Source organism: Rhinopithecus roxellana, chromosome 12, assembly GCF_007565055.1.
Source record: "Rhinopithecus roxellana isolate Shanxi Qingling chromosome 12, ASM756505v1, whole genome shotgun sequence".
Taxonomy (NCBI): Eukaryota; Metazoa; Chordata; class Mammalia; order Primates; family Cercopithecidae; genus Rhinopithecus; species Rhinopithecus roxellana.
In genome coordinates, this window is record NC_044560.1 from 75,394,215 (window position 1) to 75,421,266 (window position 27,052).

Here is a 27,052-nt window from a genome sequence, read left to right on the forward strand (position 1 = left end):
CAAGATTCTACCTTGAATAACCAGCTATCACCAGGCTCGGTAGGCTTGTCACCTCTATCCATAAATCTTCCCACTATTTTGCTACATAGATAGGTGTGCTCTTTAGCTGTTTCTGGGTAGCTCGTCTGGTTTTGGGGATTTTGGCTTTAGTTCTCTTTGTGCAGTTGTCTCTAGTTAATATTATATGCAGAAGGTATAGAGGTATGTCCTTGCTGTTTTGTGCTTGGTTGGTCTTTTTTCATCTTTCCTTTACAGTACTGTGTCTATTGCGCCAGGGTAAAATTTCTATCACCTATACTTTTTTTTTTTTGAATGATTTAGCTGAGGTTGTTTGGTAATAGTACTGGTTAGGTTTGGGGCTAGAGTTGGCTCAAGGCAATCAAATTATGTTGAGATCTTCTGGGCGTAAGCTGCGTGCTTTGTGTTAAGCTATGCCTTGATTTATCTAAGTGCACTTTCCAGTACACTTACGACTTATCTCCTCTATATAAATACGAGGGCTAATTAGTTAAGTTGATCCTTAAATATACTTGAGGAGGGTGACGGGCAGTGTGTGCATGCTTTATGGCCTTATTCAATTAAGCAGTCTACTCTTAATTTACTGCTAAATCCTCCTTGGGCTCTTAGGTTTCATAAGAGTGATCGTGGAATTTTCTGAGGTAGAAATGTAGTCCATTTCTTACCATCTCATAAGCTACACCTTGACCTAACGTTTTTATGGGGATACTTGTGCTTACTTTGTGACCTTTACTAGGGTTTGCTGAGGATGGCGGTATATAGGCTAAGCAAGAGATGATGAGGTGAATTGGGGTTTATTGGTTATAGAACAGGCTCCTCTAGAGGGATGTGAAGCACCACCAAGTCCTTTGAGTTTTAAACTGTTGCTTGTAGTATTCGGGCGAGTAGTTTTGTTGTTTTAACTATTGATGTTTAGGGCTAAGCATAGCGGGGTATCTAATCCCAGTTTGGATCTTAGCTACTGTGTGTTCAGAAGTTTTAAAGCCACTTTTGTAGTTTATTTTACATCAGCTAGGGTTTTTTGCAATTTAGATGTGGCTTAGCTTTATTGAGACTATATCTAAAACACTCTTTATGCTGGTCTTTATTAGCTTGGGTTAATCGTATGACCGCGGTGGCTGGCATGAAATTAACCAACCTGGGTCTTAGCATAGCTTAAACTTCCTTTTATTGCTAAAGGTTTGTCACTGCTGTTTCCCGTGGCGGTGTGGCTGAGCAAAGTGTTTTGAGCTGCATTGTGCATGCTTGATACTTACTCCTTTTGAGCGTGATGATTTAGAGGGTGTTTTCACTGGGATGGGGATACTTGCATGTGTAATCTTGCTCAGAGCTAATAGAAAGGCCAGGACCAAACCTGTCTGTTTATGGGATGTGTAGGTCCATTTAGACATTTTCAGTATCTTGCTTTAGGAAGGTTAAGCTACATAAACAGGTATTGTTGAATTTTGGAGATATGTATATATGGTTGTGAGGAGTTGTCTTTGGGGTTGTGGTAATAGGAGTGTGGGTCTGGTAGTGGGTAAATATGTAGTTTGAGTAAAATTAGGGAAGAAAGAAAATTGAAGTCGAAAGTAGTGAAGTGAGACGAAAATTGCGTTAGTTGAGGGGTGGCTGTTAAAGTTGTGCATAGCTAAAAGATAAAAATATAGGCTCTGGTTGAGTGGATTGAGGCTTTTGTTTTTGGGGTTTGGCAAAAGTATGTTTTTGAGGGAAAAAGGTCAGAGATGGGGGAGGGGGGTTTGGTAAACATTTTGTTGTAGTCTGCGGTGTGGAAGGAGTATTGTCAGTATGTTTGGTTGTTATGTCCCACAAGCATGAATTAATTATCCAGAGAGAATTTTCTCTGGAGGAGTGGCAATGCCTGAATACTGCTGAGCAGAATTTATATAGAAATGTGATGTTAGAGAACTACAGAAACCTGGCCTTTCTTTGTGTTTGCTTTATTTTTGTATTAATATGCTTTCACTTATTCCTTTTTTGTGTATCTACACAGGTTATTTCTATGGTACCTTGGGGATTACATAAAACCTTTAAAAGATACAACAGGCCGGGCGCGGTGGCTCAAGCCTGTAATCCCAGAACTTTGGGAGGCCAAGACGGGCGGATCACGAGGTCAGGAGATCGAGACCATCCTGGCTAACACGGTGAAACCCCGTCTCTACTAAAAAGACAAAAAACTAGCCGGGCGAGGTGGCGGCGCCTGTAGTCCCAGCTACTCGGGAGGCTGAGGCAGGAGAATGGCGTGAACCCGGGAGGCGGAGCTTGCAGTGAGCTGAGATCTGGCCACTGCACTCCAGTCTGGGTGACAGAGCGAGACTCCGTCTCAAAAAAAAAAAAAAAAAAAAAAAAAAAAAAAAAAAAAAAAGATACAACAATGTATTTTAATCTGGTAAAAATTAACTATAGTTGCATGTAAAATTTCCTCATTACATTTGCCCTCAACCTTGTTTTTATTGTTGCTAATTTTTTTTTTTTTTTTTTTTTTGAGACGGAGTCTCACTCTGTCGCAGGGGCTGGTGTGCAGTGGCCGGTTCTCAGCTCACTGCAAGCTCCGCCTCCCGGGTTTATGCCATTCTCCTGCCTCAGCCTCCGAGTAGCTGGGACTACAGGCGCCCGCCACCTCGCCCGGCTAGTTTTTTGTATTTTTTAGTAGAGACGGGGTTTCACCGTGTTAGCCAGGATGGTCTCGATCTCCTGACCTCGTGATCCGCCCGTCTCCGCCTCCCAAAGTGCTGGGATTACAGGCTTGAGCCACCGCGCCCGGCCGCTAATTATCTTTTTATGGTGCATATTCATTAACAGGTGTTTCTAATAATTTCTATGCTTTTATCTTTCAAATATTAAAGAATAATTAAAAATGCTTTTTCCACCATTATGATACTGCTAAGGAATTCTGTTTTGTGTATGTGCAGAAGTTTTTCAAAAAGTTATGTATTTTTATAAAATTGTGTGTTGTTCTCCATCATGTTATTTTCAGTGGAAGGAATTCCTTTCAGCATCTTTAATATGTAGGGCATATGCAGTGCCAATACACTTTTTCTGAATTTGGTTACTCTGAAAGGTCTTTTTCTTTTTATTTGTTAGAACAGTTATGCTGATAGTATTATTCTCACTTGACAATTATTTCCTTTAGGACTTTGACTACATCATATAGTTTCCTTCTAGCCTGCAAAAATATTATCCACAAATTTACTGGTTATCTCATTAGACCATGCCTTTTTTTTTTTTTTTTTTTTTTTTTTGAGACGGAGTCTCACTCTGTCGCCCAGGCTGGAGTGCAGTGGCCAGATCTCAGCTCACTGCAAGCTCTGCCTCCCGGGTTCACGCCATTCTCCTGCCTCAGCCTCCCGAGTAGCTGGGACTACAGGCGCCCGCCACCTCGCCCGGCTAGTTTTTTGTATTTTTTAGTAGAGACGGGGTTTCACAGTGTTAGCCAGGATGGTCTCGATCTTCTGACCTCGTGATCCGCCTGTCTCGGCCTCCCAAAGTGCTGGGATTACAGGCTTGAGCTACCGCGCCCGGCTAGACCATGCTTTTAAATGACACATCACTTTTACCTTGAAGCTCGCAAGATTCTCCCATTGTCTGTGACTAAAAATTGTGCCTATATATGTGTTTGTTAGAAGTATCTTTGTGTGGCAGGGCATGGTGGCTCATGCCTGTAATCCCATCACTTTGCGAGGCTGAGGCAGGCTGATCAACTGAGGTCAGGAGGTAGTGACCAGCCTGACCAATATGGAGAAACCCCATCTCTACTAAAAAATATATATATATATAAATTAGCCGGCCCTGGTGGCGCATGTCTGTAATCCCAGCTACTCAGGCAACAAGAAGCAGGAAAATTGCTTGAACCCCGGAGGTGGAGGTTGTGGTAAGCCGAGATCACGCCACTGCATTCCAGCCGGGGCATTAAGAGCAAAACTCGGCCGGGCGCGGTGGCTCAAGCCTGTAATCCCAGCACTTTGGGAGGCCGAGACGGGAGGATCACTAGGTCAGGAGATCGAGACCATCCTGGCTAACATGGTGAAACCCCGTCTCTACTAAAAAATACAAAAAACTAGCCGGGCGAGGTGGCAGGCGCCTGTAGTCTCAGCTACTCGGGAGGCTGAGGCAGGAGAATGGTCTAAACCCGGGAGGCGGAGCTTGCAGTGAACTGAGATCCGACCACTGCACACCAGCCCCTGCGACAGAGTGAGACTCCGTCTCAAAACAAAAAAAAAAAAGCAAAACTCGGTCTCAAAAAAAGAAATGTCTTTGTGTGTATCCTAGTCTGTTTGTTGAGCTTCTTCATTTCTGCATCATATTTTATTAGTTTTAAAAATTTTCGGTTATTTTTTACCTTTTTTACATTTCATATTTTTACCTCCACAATTTCTAGGGTTTACTGATATTTTAAATATTTTTATTTTCTTTTTTAGTTTTCATTTATTTTAGTGCTGAATTTACTCCCATGCCGTAAGTTTGTGTTTCTTCAGTTTATTCTGGGACACCTTTTTTTCTGGGTAATGTCCTTTCTTGGATTAAGAACAATTTGTTCCTTTTCAGTAAAGATCATCTTTAGTGTGTCGGGAGAGCTCATGTATGGGTTAATGTGACCATGAGTTCTGTAGGTTCGGCAGCACATCTTGGCTGCTTCCTTCACTTGGATATGCTCAATTACCAGAGAATCTACATCTAAACCCTTAAGTTCAGCATTACTCTCTGCATGTTTAAGTATGTGCAGCAAAAAGTCAACACTCTTTCTGGGCCACTGTTTCCAGCTCCACTGCTTGGCCTGCGAGTACCTATGAACTCCACCATTTTAACATCGGAACGGTACCCACTGTTTCTGTAAAGTGACATCTTCCAGATACTCTTTTTGTATATGCATATCCTTGATAGTCTGGACAGTTTCACGAGGGTTCTTAAATACGAAGATTGGAACCTTTTGATTTGCATGATTTTTTTTTGTGGGGTTCTCTGGGTCAAGTGAATAGCAAGCTATTTTCACAGATTACCTCCAGTCGTTTAGGGGAAGAGGTTATCCTCATTTTTCTCATATTCATTGGTGGTCTGTGTTTCTATTTCTCTCATTGAGTATTATTCAATTTATTTGAAATTCTTTTTTTTTGTTTTGAGACGGAGTCTCGCTCTGTCGCCGGGGCTGGAGGGCAGTGGCCGGATCTCAGCTCACTGCAAGCTCCTCCTCCCAGGTTCACACCATTCTCCTGCCTCAGCCTCCCGAGTAGCTGGGACTACAGGCGCCCGACACGTCGCCCGGCTAGTTTTTTGTATTTTTTAGTAGAGACGGGGTTTCACCATGTTAGCCAGGATGGTCTCGATCTCCTGACCTCGTGATCCGCCCGTCTTGGCCTCCCAAAGTGCTGGGATTACAGGCTTGAGCCACCGCACCCGGCCGAAATTCTTAAAATTAGTTTATTAATCTTCATTTTATTATTGCCCTCTAAAATGTTACTTGTTTCTGATTGGGCCATGCTGGCCTCGTATTCCGTATATAATGTAATCTTTGAGATTTGTACATTTAAAAAGCTACATGTTACAATCTTTATAATGTAGCTTTGTCCTGGCATAGTCTAAAACCAGCTGTCTGGGCTACAGAATTTGGAGTCTCTCAACCATGTTCTTAGGATGTATCTAGTCTGAAATTTAGCTGGTTCTCAAATCTTACTACACATAAGAGAGTTCATTTTGGAGATAAACCCTACAAATGTGAAGTATGTGGCAAAGCTTTTAGCCAGTCCTAAATGCTTACTACACATAAGGTAATTCATGTTGGAGAGAAATTCTACAAATGTGAAGAATGTGGCAAAGCCTTTAAGCAGTCCTCACATCTTAATACACATAAGAAAACTCATACTGGAGAGAAATTCTACAAATGTGAAGAATGTGGCAAAGCCTTTAGCCAATTCTCAAACCTTACTACACATAAGGGAATTCATTCTGGAGAGAAACCCTACAAGTGTGAAGTATGTGGCAATGCTTTTAAATAATCCTTAACCCTTACTACACATAAGCAAATTCATGCTGGAGAGAAATTCTACAACTGTGAAGAATGTGGCAGGACTTTTAACCAATCCACAAACTTTACTACACATAAGAAAATTCATACTGGAGAAAAACCCTACAAATGTGAAGAATGTGGCAAAGCTTTTCGCCAGTCCTCACACCTTAGTACACATAAGATAATTCATACTGGAGAGAAACTTTAAAAATGTAAAGAATTTGACAAAGCTTTTAACTCTTCCTCAACTCTTACTAAACATGAGAGAATTCACACAGAAATAAACCTTACTTATGTGAAGAATGTGCAAAGCTTTTAACTGGTCCTCAAACCTTACTGGACGTAAGGTAATTCATACTGGAGAGAAATTCTACAAATGTGAAGAATGTGGTATTGCTTTTATCTGGTCCTTGAACCTTAATAAACATAATTCATACAAGAGAAAAATCCTACAAATGTGAAGAATGTGGCAAATCTTTTAACCATTTCTTATTTCTTATTAACCATAAGGTAATTTGTATGAAGAATGTGGCAAAACTCGTAAGTGGTCCTCAAAACTTACTGAAAATGAGATAACTCGTACTGGGGAGAAATCCTACAAATGAAAAAATAAATGTGGAAAGCTTTTAACTGGTCCTCAAAACTTACTGAACATAAGATTATTTATACTAGAGAGAAAACCTAGAAATATGAAGAATGTGACAAAGCTTTTAACCAATTCTCAAACCTTACTAGACATAAGAAAATTTTTGCTGGAGATAAACCCTACAAATGTGGCAAAGCTTTTAAGTGGTCCTCAAAACTTACCGAACAAAAGATAATTCACAGTGGAGAGAAACCCTACAATGTAAAGAATGTGGCAAAGCTTTTAAGTGGATCTGAGAACTTAATAAGCATAATTCTTAAAGGAGAGACACTACAAATTTAAAAAATGTGCCGAAGCGTTTAACTGGTCTTGAGAACTAACTGTTTGGAGGAACGGAGGCAGGATGGCGCACTTCCGGGTTCTTCACCACCAACTTTTCCCACGCGTGCGAAAATGCAGCCAGCGCCCAGGGAGGGTGCAGACCAACCGGACATGCGCCAGGTGACGTCAATCCAGAGACCAAGATTTACCTGGTCGCACCTGCGGAACGCCCCCCGACACGCCCGTGCCCCACCTATTGCCCTCCCACTCCTAGAAAAGCCGCTCCGCACAGACGACAGGAGCAGCCTTCCTCAGTCCTACACTCCTGTCAGGATGTCGGGACTGCAGGAACTCCGTGCGAGAGCCCCACCGGGGGACTCTGTCGGCCTTCTTTGCCGGAGGCTGACAGACCTGTTCCCCACATCTTAGGTGACCAAAATAAACTTGCAGTTTTGCTCCTACCCTTGCCTGGTCGCTGGTTCTTTTGTGCCTGCTCTGTTGGTCTTAGAAAAACAAATCACTAACTAGACATAAGAAAATTTATACTGGAGAAAAACCCTACAAACATGAAGAATGTGGCAAAGCTTTTAACCAGTCCTCAAACCATATTGAAGGCAAAATAACATACTGGAGACAAACCCTAAAAATGTGAAAAATGTAACAAGGTCTTTAACTGGTCTTCAACTCTTACTGAACATCAGAGAATTTATACAGAAGATAAAGCCTACAAATATGAAGAATGTGACAGTCTTCACATATTGAATCACAATATGTGATTCAATTTTTGTTAATTTTTACTAAAAACGAGTGTTTAAATGTTGAGTTACAATAAGAATTAAAATCCATTAACACATAAATAATGTTATGGCTAGTGCTCAGTACAAATTAACTATTAATAAAATATTAATATGCTAAATTCCATTAATACATACTTTAACATATTTTTACATAACACGCAAGTTTATCAATCAATAAATATATATTTAATTTTTTAAATGTGTTAAATGGAATACAATTCAGCCTTAAAAGAAGGTAAATCCAATCATTTGAAACAATATATATTTGGAAGACATTATGCTAGATGAATAAGCCTGACACAGAAAGACAAACACTGCATGATCTAATTTATATGTAGAATCTAATAAAGTTTAACTCAAAAAAGTAGAAAGTGAAATAATAGGGAGCAGTAGGCAGGGGTCTGAGAGGGAAATAGGGAGTTGTTAATCAAAGGGTACAATGTTTCAAATAGACAGGAAAATAGGGTTTGAGATCTATTGCACAGCAGCATAACTATAACAATAATGCATTGTGTATTTCAAAATAACTAGGAGTAAACTTCAAATGTCTCACCACAAAAAGGTTATTGATATGTAATTTTACTTATTTTATATACAGATATCAAAACATAGCTTTGTACCCTGTAATGTATAAAACTCTGATTTGTCAGTAAAAATACTATTAATACTTTTTTAAGACGGAGTCTCACTCTGTCACCCAGGCTGGAGTGCAGTGGCACGATCTCAGCTCACTGCAACCCCCATTTCCCAGGTTCAAGCCTCAGCCTCTTGCGCAGCTGTGACTACAGGTGTACGCCACCACGCCCAGCTAGTTTTTGTATTTTTTAGTAGTGATGGAGTTTCACTATATGTTGGCCAGGCTGGTCTCGAACTCCTGACCTCAGGTGATCCACCTGCCTCGGCCTCCCAAAGTTATGAAATTACAGCGTGAGCCACCATGCCCAGCCTAATACTTTTTTTTTTTTTTTCAGACGGAATCTCCCTCTGTCTGCCAGGCTGGAGTGAAATGGTGCGGTATCAGCTCACTGCAACCTCCACCTCCTGGGTTGAAGCAATTCTCCCACTCAGGCTCCCAAATAGCTGGGACTACAGGCTGCGCCACCACATCTATCGGCTAGCTAGGCGATCTATCTTATCTTAGATCTATCTGTCTGTCCATCCATCCATCCATCCATCCATCCATCCATCCATCCATCCATCCATCCTATCTATCCGACAGAGTTTCACTGTTGTCCCATAGGCTGGAGTGCAGTGGTGCCATCTGGCTCACTGCAAACTCCACCTCCTGAGTTCAAGCGAATCTCCTGCTTCAGGCTCTAGAGTAGCTGGAATTACAGGTGCCCACCACCACGGTCAGCCTAATTTTTGTCTTTTTAGTAGAGATGGGGTTTCACCACATTGGCCAGACTGCTCTCGAACTCCTGATCTCAAGTGATCTGCCCATCTCAGACTCCCAAAGTGCAGGGATTACAGGTGCGAGCCACTGCGCCCAGCCAATACTTTTTTTAAAAAAGAGGTAAACTTAGGCCGGGCATGGTGGCTCACGCCTGTAATCCCAGCACTTTGGGAGGCTGAGGTGGGCGGATCACAAGGTCAGGAGATCGAGACCATGGTGGGAGGCTGAGGCAGGAGAATGGCAGGAACCCGGGAGGCGGAGCTTGCAGTGATCGCGCCACTGCACTCCAGCCAGGGGGACAGAGCGAGACTCCGTCTCAAAAAAAAAAAAAAAAAAAAGAAAAAGAAAAAAAGAGGTAAACTTTAAGAAATTGGGTCAGAGAAAAATTGTTTCTTCATCTTAAAATTCCAGGAAACACACACACACACATATAAATTAAGACATATATATACATTTCCTGGAATTTTAAGATATATATATATACCTCAAATGCCTTTCTCATTTAGTAATGTAGGAAGGTAAACTCTTATTATGAATAGTCTGAACCCAAAATTCAGAAAATATCTTGATTTGAATGTTCAAAATAATGTAATACTTTAAGAAACAACAGATTCTAAAGCAACTGTATTCTCTAAATGTTTAAGTAGATGATTTCCTTCACTTGTTAGAGCAAAAATATTTGAATACATATTTGTAAACTACATTTAACAAATGAACATAAATACTTGGCAATAAGAAATGTATTAAAGAAGCAAATGAAGAAACAATTTGCTTCTTTAATTTTAACACTGAGAAACACTAGGCATTTAAGTCCTGATTTATCTAGTGTTACTGGAGTGCAAAGGAACAGAACTCAACAGGAAATCTTTCCAGAGATATTTGTAACTATGCTGTATGTGAATATATGGGAATTTGCCAAAGAGAGTATTAAAAACATCCAACTACTATTATAGCCCCAGGCTGACTGATTAGAATAAACATGGGTTACACACCACTGATTTGGCCACCTTCTTTTTAGCCTCAACATTGATCATGAGCTAACAGAATTAACAAGAGCTAATAAATTTCCTGTCCACTCGCTATGCGCTGGGAACTTTTCTGGTACCTTTATCAGTATTAATTGCTTTAATTTTACCAATATCCTAAGATTTAAGCACTATTATTCTCACTGTACAGCTGAAGAGTTAAGCACACGGAGGTTAACAAACTATGTTCAGGTCATATAGCTCATAAGTGGCAGAACTGGGATGCAAACAGGAACCACCTGATACTCAGTATCAATCTTAATCATGATGCCCAACACCCTCTCACCTAATGCTTTTTTCCGTTTCTGATGTAACATTTTGGCTTTGAATCTTCCAATTTAGTAGAATCTAAAAAGAATTTAAAAATCGCTATTTATACCCTTAGTATGTAGAACTTGATTTTTGGTTTAAAGTACTCATTACTAAGCCTTAAAAAAATTTTGATAAATGAATACTAACAATGGTATTTCTCCCATGATTTAAAAGAACCACTAATTTTAAGTATATCAAATTTTTATATTAAAAGCTAGAATGAGCCCATAATTAAATATAAAATTTATGGTCTGCGTATACATAATCATTTTTTGACTGGTCTACACTTTCTGAAACTCTCAGAAACACTATTATCAGAATGCTTTTTCCTATTTAATAAAGAATATTAAGTTTTTACAGTGACTAAAATAGTTTGGATTACAGGCTTAAGCCACCGCGCCCGGCCTCGGAATTACTTTTTAAAAAAAATTTTTTTTTTTTTGAGACGGAGTCTTGCTCTGTCGCCCAGGCTGAAGTGCAGTGGCGCAATCTCGGCTCACTGCAAGCTCCGCCTCCCGGGTTTAAGCCATTCTCCATTCTCCTGCCTCAGCCTCCCGAGTAGCTGGGACTACAGGCGCCCGCCATCTCGCCTGGCTAGGTTTTTGTATTTTTTAATAGAGACGGGGTTTCACCGTGTAGGCCAGGATGGTCTCGGCCTCCCAAAGTGCTGGGATTACAAGCTTGAGCCACCGCGCCCGGCCAAAAAATTTTTTTTGAGATGGAGTTTCACTCTTGTTGCCCAGGCTGAAGTGCAGTGAGGCAACCTTGGCTCACTGCAAACTCTGCCTCCCAGATGCAAGTGATTCTCCTGCCTCGGCCTGCAGAGTAGCTGGGATTACAGGCGCCTGCCACCACACCCAACTAATTTTTGTATTTTTATTAGGGACAGGGTTTCACCATGTTGGCCAGGCTGGTCTCGATCTCCTGGCCTCAAGCAATCCGCCCGCCTCAAAAGTGCTGGTATTACAGGTGTGAGCCACTGTGTCTGGACAATAGTTTGGAATTACTAATCAGTAACTTACCAATGATCAAGGAATTGGCTACAGTTAGGTGACTAAAAATCTGTAGACTAAACTTAACCTACTAAAAAAAATTATATAAAATAAGAATATGGGCCAGTCGCAGTGGCTCATGCCTGTAATCCCAGCACTTTGGGAGGCCGAGGCTGACAGATCACGAAGTCAGGAGATCGAGACCATCCTGGCTGACACGGTGAAACCCCCTCTCTACTAAAAATACAAAAAAAAATTAGCGGGGCGTGGTGGCAGGCACCTGTAGTCGTCCCAGCTACTCGGGAGGCTGAGGTAGGAGAATGGTGTGAACCCTGGAGACGGAGCTTGCAGTGAGCTGAGATCACGCCACTGCACTCCAGCCTGCCCTACAGAGCGACACTCCGTCTCAAAAAAAATAAATAAATAAAATAAAATAAAATAAATAAGAAGAATATGGGTCAAGCATAGTGATTCACGCCTGTAATCCCAGCACTTTGGTAGGATGAGGTCAGCAGATCACGAGGTCAGGAATTCCAGACCAGCCTGTCCAACATGGTGAAACCCCATCTCTACTAAAAATACAAAAATTAGTCAGGCATGGTGGTGTGCACCTGTAATTCCCAACTACTCAGGAGGCTGAGGCAGGAGAATCACTTGAACCTGGGAGGTGGAGGGTGCAGTGAGCTGAGATCATGCCACTACACTCCAGCCAAGGCAACAGAGTGGGACTCCATATCCAAAAAAAAAAAAAAAAAGCATGGAATTCCTCCAAATTGTTTTATCAAGATGTATTTTGATACATCTTGACAAATTATTCCAAATTTCAAATCCACAGGTCATTGTATATTGTTTTGGCACATTCAACATTCACTTAAAAATAGAAGATTCTGCCAGGCACGGTGGCTCATGTCTGTAATCCCAGCACTTTGGGAGGCTGAGGCGGGTGGATCACCTGAGGTCCGGAGTTTGAGACTAGCCTGGCCAACATGGCGAAACCGCATCTCTACCAAAAATACAAAACTCGCTGGGTGTGGTGTAATCCCAGGTACCTGGGAGGCTGAGGTAGGAGAATCACTTGAACCTGGGGGGTGGAGGTCACAGTGAGCCAAGAATGGGCCATCTCACTTCAGCCTGAGAGAGCAAAACTCTGTCTCAAAAAAAAAAAGAAAAAAAGAAAAAAAAGAAAAAAAAATTCTGCATAGAAATATGTTGAGATATATCATACAAAATTAAATTTAAAATTGTTCATTTACCATTAACTCTAGAATCTAATCTCTAAAATAATTTTTTTACCAATTTTATATTTGCCATGCTTTTTGTAAGAATACAACTTTTTTTAACACAGAAAAAAACAAAGCTAAGTGATGTAATCTTTTCACTTGTTAACAATGTATATCTATTCTTTTAACTAATCTGAAAGTTATATTGATAAGCAAATTCTTCAGTTAAAACCAATTTTTCAGTGCATTAAAGAATACCAACTTTCTGTTTAGAACCTACAAACTACCATGTAAAATGACAAGGCACGAAGACAACAATGAGAAAACTGTAGTCATAACACAGTAAAAGAGGAAAGACTGTGATGCATATATAGTTGGAATACACATAAGACAAAACTGAAGATCAAAAGAAGCAGAATTTTTGTATAAATTCAGTAACTCAGCTTTGCAGCAGTCCTCTCTACATGATGAATCAATGTTACTTCTTCACCATTGGTATTTTCCATCTCAAACTTGAAGTTACAAACTCCAGCAAAAGTATTTATGACTTATTATAAAGCATGTTTTACTCAGAAGTCATATTTGTTTGCTACATATGTAAAAACATCCTCATGACTTGTGAAGTCTCCCTAGTACTTACCAAAGCAAATTAGCTCACTCAATAGATTTACTTATGTCAATTATGAAAAGTGAAAGAATCAATAAAGAAAATTAGGCTTATATAGGTTTCTCCAATAAAACAAAATCAAAAATTAAAATGTAATACAGTAATTTTGTAATTACATCTAAAAACTATTTTGTGTGTATTCTTTAAATTTCACAAAAATCATTCTTATAATCCGCAACCAGCTCACATGAGTACTTCATAAACTACAAAACAAGAAAATTATGGGCCTAGCATGAGTACCAGACAAGTAAAAACTGAGAATGTGCATAAGCAGATTCTGAACCATAAGCCCTAACATTTTACAGCAATGAATTCAATACAATGCAGAGTATAGATTTGCTTTCAACATTTTCAAGGTTTTTAGTTTTCTAATAAGTCACTGTATTAGTTTTGTTCCAATATTGCTTTCTTCTTCTGAAAATGGGTACAAACTCATACTCACACATACTTCATAATTTTCTTACACCTAAGGTTTATCTTTAGAGTAATATATGCATATGTTTAACTCTATGTAAATAAAAACTAAAAGCCTGTATGTGTTTGCAGGCAGAGAGAAAACATGTTCAAAGAAAAATATGTAACGAATTCTTTAACTGTTTATTCAGGACTTAGAGATGTATCAGTTTTATTTATACTTCTATATAAATTTTATTATGACCATAAAAATGACCCTGTAGCCAAGAACAATTGTAAATTTTAAAATAATCAAAGTGCTTTTAATATTTTATTTTATTTATTTATTTATTTATTTATTTTTGAGACGGAGTCTCGCTGTCACCCAGGCTGCAGTGCAGTAGCCGGATCTCAGCTCACTGCAACCTCCGCCTCCCAGGTTCACGCCATTCTCCTGCCTCAGCCTCCTGAGTGCCTGGGACTATAGGCACCCACCAAGTCGCCCAGCTAGTTTTTTGTATTTTTTAGTAGAGACAGGGTTTCACCGTGTTAGCCAGGATGGTCTCGATCTCCTGACCTCGTGATCACCCCGTCTCGGCCTCCCAAAGTGCTGGGATTACAGGCTTGAGCCACCGCGCCCGGCACTTTTAATATTTTAAAACAAAGTATTTCTGTTATTTTACTAATAAAATTGTAATAAAAAGGATAAATGCTAGAGGTGATTGATGCCTCATTTATCCTGATGTAATTATTATATATTATATGCCTGTACCAAAATATGCCATATATGGCATAAATATATACACATACTGTGTAACCACAAAATTAAAAATAATAAATAAGAAAGGATAAAAACGGGGCCAGGCATGGTGGCTCACGCCTGTAATCCCAGCACTTTGGGAGGCCGAGGCGGGTGGACTACGAGGTCAGATCGAGATCATCCCGGGCTAACACAGCGAAACCCTGTCTCCACTAAAAATACAAAAAATTAGCTGGGTGTGGTGGCGGGTGCCTGTAGTCCCAGATACTCAGGAGGCTAAGGCAGGAGCAAGGCATGAACCCGGGAGGTGGAGCTTGCAGTGAGCTGAGATCGTGCCACTGCACTCCAGCATAGGAGACAGAGCGAGACTCCCTCTCAAAAAAAAAAAAAAAAAAAAAAAAAAAAAAAAAAGTGTAAAAATGTAACCTATGTGAAAAATGTTTTTTTTTTTTTTTTTGAGACGGAGTCTCGCTCTGTCGCCCAGGCTGGAGTGCAGTGGCCAGATCTCCGTTCACTGCAAGCTCCACCTCCCGGGTTTACACCATTCTCCTGCCTCAGCCTCCCGAGTAGCTGGGACTACAGGCGCCCACCACCTCACCCGGCTAGGTTTTTGTATTTTTTAGTAGAGACGGGGTTTCACCTTGTTAGCCAGGAGGGTCTCGATCTCCTGACCTCGTGATCCGCCCGTCTCGGCCTCCCAAAGTGCTGGGATTACAGGCTTGAGCCACCGCGCCCGGCCGTGAAAAATGTTTTAACTTATTTGCAATCTGAAGCCACTGACAGAACCGATTACTAGAGGTGTTATTCCACTATATTGCCAAATAGCTTATTGTTATATTTTACCTACACCCTCGAGTAAGGTGGGTATGTTACAGTTAGTGGAATAATGCTCCATTGAATGCACAAAACTTTTTTTTCTTTTTTTGAAACAGGATCTTGCTCTTGTTGTCCAGGGTAGAGTGCAATGGCGTGTGATCTTGGCTCTCTGCAATCTCTGCCTCCTGGGTTCAATTGATTCTTCTGCCTCAATCTCCAAAGTAACTGGGATTACAGGCACCTACCACCATGCCTGGCTAATTTTCTGTATTTTTAGTAGAGACAGGGTTTCACCATGTTGGCCAGGCTGGTCTTGAGCTCCTGATCTCAAGTGTTCTGCCTGTCTCAGTCTCCCAAAGTGTTGGGATTACAGGCGTGAGTGAGCCACTGTGCCCAGCCAGAATGTACAGTAGTCTTAATATAGTAAAAGAAAATACCTAATTAAAAAGTCCACACATAAGAGTTTTTAAATGTACTGCATTTTATTAAAGTACAATCAGTAACATTATATGGTACTACTTTAACTTACATTTAACTAAAAAATGTTTTTCTCTCATAACATGAAAGAATATTACTCTGAACAACTACCTCATAAATCACTGAGTAAGTTAACCACAAAGAGCCTCTTCACTTAGATACTTATCTTGCCTCTTACATTTCAATGTCCTTACTCTTTTAGAGAAGAGGTCGTGTATAATTCCCACCTAATAAAGTATCTCTCATATCTCTTATGCAGCAATAGTTGATATGCTTTCACAGGTGAATGCAATAGAAATGAAGAAATAGCATGAAGTAATTTCAGAGTTAACTTACATCATTATTTACTTTTAGAAAGTTTTGTAACTTACCAAAAAAGTATACTTGAATGTAATTATGACTTTTCAAAGAAATGTCTACTCATTTTAAAGTTATATAAAATTAATTTACTTACGAACTGTAGTTTTGGCACACAGCAGTCTAATTTAGTGTAATGTCTGAAGTGTCAGTGCCTTAGCTATTTCTACTGTTAATTCTCTGATAATTATATAAACTCAATTTGAATTAAATATTTCCTCATATTTATTTCATCTGCAAAAGAATGTTTTAGTATGAGCTCTCTGGCATTTTCTATGCTATAGTTATTGAAAAAATATTTTCCCAAACTGATAACATTTGCTGAATTCTTCTCCGATATAAATTCCCTAATGTTGAACAAAGTTTCAGCAACTGCTTCATGGTGATTCTCTAGTAGAAAATGTGTACAACAGGCGGGCACGGTGGCTCACGCATGTAATCCCAGCACTTTGGGAGGCTGAGGCGGGTGGATCACGAGGTCAGGAGATTGAGACCATCCTGGCTAACACGGTGAAACCCCATTTCTACTAAAAATACAAAAAATTAGCTGGAGGTGGTGGCGGGCGGGTGGGCGTGGCACCACTAGTCCCAGCCACTCACCAGGCTGAGGCAGGAGAATCTTGTGAACCTGGGAGGCGGATCGTGCAGTGTGCAGTGAGCTGAGATCACGCCATCGCACTCCAGCCTGGGTGACAGAGCGAGACTCTGTCTTAATAATAAAATAAAAAAATAAAAATGTGTACAATAAAATCTGTGATACAAGTACTACAACCCTCTTTATATTTGTAATGTTTGTCTTCAGAATAAACTCTTCACTTTAAAGACTTATATTTCTGAAAGATCATATGATAGTAATTGTATTTATAATATTAAGTATGAACTCTCTGATGTTGTGCAATATGTGAGCAGATATTAATGACTTTCCCACATTCTTTATATTTGTACACCATTTCTCAGCTATAAATGCTTTCCTGTGCAATAAGTTGTGAACACTGGTTAAAAGTTATATTCTTCATACTTGGAGTTTTCTCCAGTATAAATTATTTTACCTGCAGTCAAGTGTGAAAACCATTTAAAAGCTTTTTCACATTCTCTGTATTTCTAGAGTTTTGCAATAGTATAATCTTTTTTTTTCTTTTTTTAATGTTTAGAAAAGTTTGAGGTGTTGTTAAAAGCATTGTGACATTCAGGATTGTAGAGTTTTGCTCCAGTATGAAACATCTTATATCTGTTAATATTTGAGGACTTGTTAAGGGCTTTGTGATATTCTTCATACTTTAGGATTTCTTTCCAGTATAAATTATGTGTTGAGAAATTGCAAAGGCTTTGTCACATTCTTATTTCTAGGCTTTATCTTCCACATGAGTTCTCATGAATTCTTTTGTGCTTAGTAAATGTTGAGGATTTGTTAAATCCAGGCCACATTCTTCACATTTGTACGGTTTCTCTACTATGAATTCCCTTTAGTAAGGATTGAGGAATGGTTACAAGCTTTGCCACATTCTTCACTTCGTTGGGGTTCTCGAGCATGAATTCTCTTATGTACAGTAAAGTTTGATAAACGATTAAAACGTTTACCACATTCTTCACATTTGTAGGGTTTCTCTCCAGTATGAATTATCGTATGTTGAGTAAGGAGTGAAGACCGGTTAAAGGTTTTGCCACACTCATCACACTTGTAGGGTTTCTCTCTAACATGAATTATCTTATGTGGAATAAGGTATGAAGACTGGTTAAAAGTTTTGCCACACTGTTTACATGTGTAGGATTTCTCTCCATTATGAATCATCTTATGTCGAATAAGGTATGAAGACCGGTTAAAAGCTTTTCCACACTCTTCATGTTTGTAGGGTTTCTCTCCAGTATGACTCATCTTATGTCCAGTAAGGGCTGAGGACCGGTTAAAGGTTTTGCCACACTCTTCACATTTGTAGGGTTTCTCTCTAGTATGAATTATCTTATGTTGAGTAAGGGTAGTAAGAGCTGAAGACCAGTTAAAGGCTTTGCAACATTCATCACATTTGTAGGGCTTCTCTCTAGTATGAATTCTCTTCTTATGTTCAGTAAGGTGTGAAGACCGGTTAAAGGCTTTGCCACATTCTTCACATTTGTAGGGTTTCTCTCCAGTATGAATTATCTTATGTCGAGTAAGGTGTGAAAACCTGTTAAAGGCTTTGCCACACTCTTTGCATTTGTGGGGTTTCTTTCCAGTATGAATGATCTCATGTCGAGAAAGGGCTGAGGACCGGTCAAAAGCTTTTCCACACTCATCACATTTGTAGGGCTTCTCTCCAGTATGAGTCATCTTATGTCGAGTAAGGGCTGAGGACATGTGAAAGGCTTTGCCACATTCTTCACATTTGTGGGAATTCTCTCTAGTGTGAATTCTCTTATGTTGAGTTAGTTGTGAAAGCATGCAAAATGATTTACCACATTCCTTACATTTGCAAGTTTTCTTTTCAGTATGTCTTATCTTATGTCTATCTACATTTGAAAATTTATAAAATACTTTCTCATATTCATCACATTGATATATTTTCCTCTGGGTTGTTGTCAGATATTGGTTAAGTCTATTATAATCTCCTTCGCACACCTTACACTCATCCACACTTCTACAGCCTAATCTTAATTGTAAATTATCATGTCCACATTTATCATATCTCCTCAGTATGACTTTTTGGAAAAAATCTTTTATGTCTTGCTCTGGCCAAAGGTCTTCAGCAATATGAGAACACATAACTAAAAGAAATTAAAACAACAAATTACTCCACTTACTGGACTCAGATAAATATTTTTTACAAATCTAACCCATAAAACTGTATGAACTGTATAACCAAGATGGCACAGCAAAATAACACAGGCTCTAATTTATTCAAAAACATATAAAATGTAACAAAAACACACTGACCAAACACATTTTTGGAAAATTTATAAATAAATGTGTCAAGTGCCCCAGGTGAAAACAATGAAAAAAGCAACATGAAGAAAAAGAAAAGTCTGTTATATTAACCCAACACAGAACTTCCTTCTCCCCACTATAACATAGTGTTCTTAGAAGTAAATTGCCAACTCCTTGTTTCTATTTAAAAGACAAGAAAAATATTGGCACATATTTTTTTTTTTTTTTGAGACGGAGTCTCGCTCTGTTGCCCGGGCTGGAGTGCAGTGGCCGGATCTCAGCTCACTGCAAGCTCCGCCTCCCGGGTTTACACCATTCTCCTGCCTCAGCCTCCCAAGTAGCTGGGACTACGAGCGCCCACCACCTCGCCCGGCTAGTTTTTTGTATTTTTTAGTAGAGACGGGGTTTCACCGTGTTAGCCAGGATGGTCTCGATCTCATGACCTCGTGATCTGCCCGTCTCGGCCTCCCAAAGTGCTGGGATTACAGGCTTGAGCCACCGCGCCCGGCCTGGCACATATATTTTTATGTCTGGCTTTTAGGGGTCTTTCAAGACCCTGGTTTCAGTCTCTCATTAAATAAAACGCTGAAAAAAATAGTACACTTTAGAATAACAATTTGAGACTGCTGAGACCAAAGGTAAATGTCACAGCAGCAGAGAGACTGCAGTACCACAGAAAGGGATCAAGTGTAGCAAGTGATAAATGCAAATAAACTTTTTGAACTAGAAAATAAAACATTTCAGATAAGACACATTCTAAGAATATGTTTGAAAGGCTCCCAGAATGTCTAGCCATGGCAACTGGTTTCAGACTATGCCAGGATAAAGCTACATTGTAAAGATTGTGACAGGTGGCTTTTTTTTCTTAAATGTCCAAGTCTCAAAGATTACAATGTATACAAAATATTAGGGCAACATGGCCCCTTCAAAAAAATCATGAAATTTTAAGAAAGCAATCATTATAAAAGCATTTTAAAAACAGGAATTGTGGAGGTAAAAATCACAAAAAGAGATAATAACCAATTCTAAAGAAAAAATGGTATAAAAATAAAGAAGTTCCACAAACTAAAACACACATCTGTAAGAACAATTTAAAATATCACAGATAAGAGAGAATCGGAAGAGCTGCAAGATGAAAGTGATGTGTCATTTGTAAGCATAGAGTTACACAATAAAGAGTGAGTTTTTCAAAAGAAAATTTTGCATGCCAGAAGAAAACTGTGATATTGTCAAAGCCCTGAAGAAAAGCAGCTGTCAAGTGAGACGAAGAATCACCAGCAAAAATGTCGTACCAAAATAATAATAATAATAATAAAGACCTTCTAAAATAAACAAATCCTGAGACAGTATATTGGCACTATAGAAGGCCTATTTATCAAAGATGCTGAAAAAAGTTTCTTCCACTGAAAATAACATGATGCAAGAAAACACAATCATATAAAAATACATAAGTTCCTGGGAAACATACATACACAATAATAGAATTCCTTAGCATTCTCATAATGAGACAGGAAACATTTATAATTATTCTCTAAAATTAGAAAAATAAAAGCACAGAAAGTATTGTAAATGTGTTAATAAATATACAACTTAAAAAGATATAATCAGCAATATCAATAACAAAGTTGAGGGCAGATGTAATGAGGAAAAATTTTTGTATATAACTGAAGTTCATTTTTCACCAGATTAAATATATACTGTTTTATCTTTTAGAGGTTTTATGTAATCCCCAAGGTACCACAAAGAAAGTATTTATGTAGACACCCAAAAGAAAATAAGAAAGTGAAACCTTATCAATACTAAAATGAAATAGACACAAAGGAAGACAGAAAATGAGGGATAAAGATACAAGAATCAAATAAAATAATAAAATAACAGAAAGTCTTTGTCTTTCAGAAAATTACTTACATATATGTATAATTAACTTTCTAATCAAGAGACATAGTTTCAATAAAGGGATTTATTCAAAAAAAAATTAAAACTCAAGACCCAACTTGCCTTTCTACAAGAGTCAGTTTAGAACTAATAATAATAAAGCCTGAAAGTGGCAAGATTGAAGTAGGCATTTTATCTAGATATTAACCAAATGAGAGCAGAGAAGTTCAAATTAGTATTACATGAGCTACATCTTGAGTCAAAAACTCATATTATATAAAATATATATGAAATCAAAATTCCAAAAAGACAAAGAAGGGCATTAAGCAATAATAGATTTATTCACTGGGAACCTATGAAAAATCTGGACATATGCGCACGTGTGTGTACGTGTGTATCTCACATTAAAGTTCCAAATATGTAAGGTAAATATTGACATAATTGAAGAAACACATAAAAAGCAATGTAATTATAGCAGGATATTTTGATACCTCACATTCTCTGATAATAATAATAAAAGAGAATATTAGTAAGGAAACAGCAGACTTGAGGGCAGTATAAAACAAGTATTTCTAACAGTTATAGAGAACACTTCTCAACGTCAGGAAAAACACCCTTTGCGATAGCTCATACAACATTCTTTTTGATAGACCACCTGTTAGGTCAAAAAAATAAATCTTAACAAATGTTTTAAAATTAAAATTTTGAGCTGGGCGCGGTGGCTTACACCTGTAATCCCAGAACTTTGGGAGGCCGAGGCAGGTGGATCACCTAAGGCCAGGAGTTCAAGACCAGCCTGGCCAACATGAAAATACAAAATTAGCCAGGTATAGTGGTGCATGCCTGTGATCCCAGCTACTTGGGAGGCTGAGACAGGAGAATCGCTTGGACCTGGGAGGCGGAAGTTCCAGTGAGTGGAGACCACAGCTGCTGCACTCTAGCCAGGGCGACAGAGCAGGACTCTGTCTCAAAAAATAAAAATAAAAATAAAAATAAAAATAAAAATAAAAATAACTAACTAACTAACTAAACATCTGGCAGGGCACGGTGGCTCATGCCTGTAATCCCAGCACTTTGGGAGGTCGAGGTGGGTGGATCACGAGGTCAGGAGATCCAGACCATCCTGGCTAACACGGTGAAACCCCGTCTCTACTAAAAATGCAAAAAATTAGCCAGGCGTGCTGGCAGGCACCTGTAGTCCCAGCTACTTGGGAGGCTGAGGCAGGAGAATGGCATGAACCCAGGAGGCAAGGCTTGCAGTAAGCCAAGATTGTACCACTGCACTCCAGCCTGGGCGACAAAGCGAGACTCTGTCTCAAAACAAAAACAAAAACAAAACAAAAAAACCACCTAAAACTTTGGGCTTATGCCTATAACCCCAGCACTTTGGGAGACCAAGGCGGGTGGATCAACTGAGGTCGGGAGTTTGAGACCAGCCTGGCCAATATGGTGAAACACTGTTTCTACTAAAAACACAAAAATTAGCTAGGCCTGGTGGCATGCACCTATAATCCCTCAGATACTCAGGAGGTTAAGGCACAAGAATCGCTTGAACCCAGGAGGCAGGCGTTCCAGCCTGGGCAACAGAGACTCTGTCTCAAAAAAAAAAAAAAAAAAAAAACCCTAAAATTTATGGATTACTTTCTATGAATAAAATGGAATAAGAATATAAAACAATGGAAAAAATTGAAAAATTCACAAATATATACAAATTAAACAATACACTCAAGCATGCTCTTTTTCAAAGGTTAAAATAATTACTATTATAAAGATGTTTATACTATTTAATGTAATCTACAAATTTAATGCAATGCTTTTCAAATTTCTCATTGCATTTTTGAAAGAATAGCAATAGCAAATGCAGAATGCTATCGCACAAGACAACAAACGATCCAACAATCTTCAAAAAAAAAAAAGTTGGAGGCATTATAATTTCTTATTTCAAAACAGATTACAAAGCTACAGAATTAAAGCAATTTGGTATGAGTATCAAGCTGAAAACAAGACAAATCCAATAGAATGCAACACATAAACTTTCACATATATGGTCATATAGTCATTTGCATACCCATAATTGTAACATTGTTACTGAAAGCCAAAAGGTAAAAACAATGCTAGTTTCTGTCGCCAAATTATTCAATATATATAATTTGAAATGTAAAAATACTGAAATACTCAGTTTTCAAAAAGCAGAAAATATTCTAACAACTACACAGATAAATCTTGATGACATTTTGCAAAGTGATATGAGCCAGCCACAAACAGAGATTGTATGAGATATATAAAGAAGTTACACCACGAGGAACAGAAAACAGAATGGTGTTTGAAAAGTGCCATAATACAGGAAAAACTGGTAGCTGTATAATGTGTATTGAGATTTAGTTTTGCAAGACGAAAACACTTCAGCAATATGAATATTTGAAAATATTTTATTATAAATTGTTGTGTTTTTGACAAGTAAAAATGAACAATAATAGCTAGAAGAGAAATTTAGTTGGTTTTTTTTTTTTTTTTTTTGAGACGGAGTTTTGCACTTGTCGCCCAGCTGAAGTGCAATGGCACCATGTTGACTCACTGCAACCTCTGCCTACTGAGTTCAAGCAATTCCCCTGCCTCAGCTTCAGGAGTAACTGGGATTACAGGTGCCCAACACCATGCACGGCTAATGTTTTTGTAGTTTTGGTAGAGATGGGGTTTTATCACCTTGGCCAGGCTGGTCTCAAACTGCTGACCTCAGGTGATCCACCCGCATCGGCCTCCCCAAGTGCTGGGATTACAGGCGTGAACCACCACTTTGGGCGGCCGAGGCGGGTGGATCATGAGGTGGGGAGATAGAGACCATCCTGGCTAAAACGGTGAAACCTCGTCTCTACTAAAAATACAAAAAATTAGCCAGGTGTGGTGGTGGGCACCTGTAGTCCCAGGTACTCGGGAGGCTGAGACAGGAGAATGGTGTGAACCCGGGAGGCGGAGCTTACAGTGAAGCCAAGATCCCACCACTGCATTCCAGCCTGGGCAACAGAGTTATACTCCGTCTCAAAACAAAAAGCAAACAAACAAAAAAAAACCAAATCTGTTGATGATGCAATGAAAATGAAACCCATGTTGATTGCTGGTGAAACTCAGGAATGTAGCTATTATTTAAAAATGTTATAAATGTACCTCAAATAATTAAAAATAAATTATAGAATACAGCAACCTCATTTATGAATCTGTATCTATAACATGCAACACAGGACCTGGAAGACAAATTTGAACAATCATGTTTATTGTATTAGTATTCACAAAAGTCAAAAGGCTGAAGAAACCCAAATGTCTTTTAATTTGGAAACACATTAAAAAATATAATAGACAAATACAATGAAATACTATTCGGCCTTATAAAATCTTGTCATATTTGAAGATTAACTGAGAATATTGTGTTCCCTGAAATAAGCCAGTAACAAAATAATGAATACTATATAATTCCATAATATGAGATATTTTAAGTAGTCACACTCATAAAAACAAAGTGAAATGGTGTTTGTCAAGGGCTGGAGATAGGGTAAAATGGGTTGTTGTTACTTAATGGGTATTGAGTTTCAGTTTTACAAGATGGAAAATTTCTAGAAGTCTCTTTTATAACAATGTGAATATACTTAACATGCCTGAAATACATGCTATTTTTTTGGAAACAGGGTTTTACTTTGTCACCCAAGTTGGAATTCAGTGGTACAACTATGGCTCACTGCAGCCTCAAACTCCCAGGTTCAAGTAATCCTCCCCACTCAATCTCCCAAATAGCTAGGACCACAGGTGCACACTACCATGGCTGGCTATTAATTTTTTTTTTTTTTTTTTTTTGCAGAGAGAGGGTCTTTATATGTTGCCCAGGCTGGTCTCAACATTTTGGGCTCAAGTAATCCTTCTGACTTGGCCTCCCAAAATCCTGCTATTATCGATGTGAGCCACCACCATGCCTAGGACTGAAATGTACACATAAATAGATTAATGGTAAATTAATGGTAAATAGATTAATGGTAAATTTTAGGCTAGGCGTGGTGGCTAACACCTATAATCCCAGCACATTGGGAGGCTGGGGCAGGCAGATCACTTGAGGTCAGGAGTTCAAGATCAGCCAGGCCAATGTGGTGAAACCCCATCTCTTCTAAAAATACAAAAATTAGCTGGGTGTGGTTGCCTATGGCTATAATCCCAGCTACTCAGGAGGCTGAGGCAGGAGAATTGCTTGAATGCGGGAGGCGAAGGTTTCATTGAGCCGATATTATGCCACTGCAGTCCAGTCTAGGCAGCAGAACAAGATTCCATCTCAAAAAAAGATGGTAAATTTTATGTTATCTGTTTTTTCAACAATAAATGTTGTAGGAGAAAAACTGAAAAAAATACAGAATTATAAATCCTTTCAAAAATTACCTTCAAATAAAAAATGACAAAAAAGAAAAAGAATATTCAAAAAAAAAAAACCTTCAAATCACAAACTTTTTTTTTTTTTTAGTTAATAAAGTGTTTTTATTTTATTATTATTTTTTTTTATTAGTATACTTTAAGTTCTAGGGTACATGTGCATAACGTGCAGGATTGTTACATATGTATATTTGTGCCATATTGGTGTGCTGCACCCATCAACTCGTCAGCACCCATCAATTCATCATTTATATCATGTATAACTCCCCAATGCAATCCCTCCCCCCTCACAAACGTTTTTAACACAAAAAAAATATATTCACTATTAAACACATGGTGAAAATAAGACTATTTCCATGACTACTCACTTAGACAAAACCACTAAAAATTAGCTAAAAAATATATACATGATAAGCGATAACCAAAATTGGGGTATAGATAAAAACACACACCTATATAATCTGATCATGACAGACATATGAATGGATGAATGGTTTATCTTTTTTTTTTCCTTGAGAAGTCTTGCTCTGTCACCCAAGCCAGAGTGCAATGGCATGATCTCAGCTCACTGAAACCTCTGCCTACTGGGTTCAAGCAATTCTCCTGCCTCACCCTCCTGAGTAGCTGGGATTACAGGTACAGGTGCATACCACCATGCCCGGCTAATTTTTTGTATTTTTAGTAGAGACGGGGTTTCACCAAATTGGTCAGGCTGGTCTCAAACTCCTGACCTCAGGTGATCCACCCGCCTCGGCCTCCCAAAGTGCTAAGATTAAGCTGTGAGCCACTGCACCCAGCCTGGATGGTTTATCTCTTCTATTGACTTAAAGTGTACAAACAGAATTGCAAGTTGTCTAAAATTATAGTACATAAGTAAAACAAAAAAATCACAATGAACTGATGTTAAGAAACCTACACTGAAAAAAACACAAACATGGAACTGCAAAACAATAATAAAATGTTTACTCATATAATCTGGTATGCAACATTGATGTACCATTAAAAAAATTGTCTAGATAGCTACAATATTTGACAGTAACTGTGTACTTACTGAAGGCAGGTATTTTGAATCACTGACAGGCACTATGTGGCAGTAAAATTTTAGAGAAAATGCAGTATAATCATAAATAGAAGGTTCTAATGAGAAACATTTAATAAATAAGCATTTAAAATAAACTAGAGATCATGTTTATGTTTTAATTGTATGTTAGTCTTTCACAAAATGAAACTGCTGTAATCCAAGTTTAGAACCAAGGAATAGCCTTACATTGCTACATTATATGTATGTAATTTAATATATATTATTATATATTTATATACATATAATATATATATAGCAGAATATGGTTAGAGTCTCTGTTATATAAAACAAAAATATTTAGAAATAAATTGTTAATAGATATAAGCTAGAGAAAGTGGGTGAAAAGCTTATAATTCCTGTTTGCCTGCAGCAAACTTAAATTTACAAGTAACTATATTAGTAAATATGGAGTGCCTACTAATTATCTAATTTACTTCAAACATAACATGTAAATTCTAGCTTATTGTTCTTAAATGTCTGAATCTAAAATTACAGGCAAATTTGAAACAGAAAATAGAAATTAAAAACTTGTAGAGGCCGGGCGCGGTGGCTCAAGCCTGTAATCCCAGCACTTTGGGAGGCCGAGGCGGGCGGATCACAAGGTCAGGAGGTCGAGACCATCCTGGCTAACACAGTGAAACTCCGTCTCCACTTA

At 38.6% G+C, this 27,052-nt stretch overlaps 1 protein-coding gene across 1 annotated transcript in view; it reads right to left on the minus strand.

The window, feature by feature from the left end:
- Positions 1 to 27,052, minus strand: part of LOC104669300 (zinc finger protein 729) — a 148,969-nt gene that overhangs the window by 101,713 nt on the left and 20,204 nt on the right. The window contains 1 exon segment of the mRNA XM_030912882.1: positions 17,590 to 18,877. Coding sequence (XP_030768742.1) covers positions 17,590 to 18,877 — 1,288 coding nt within the window.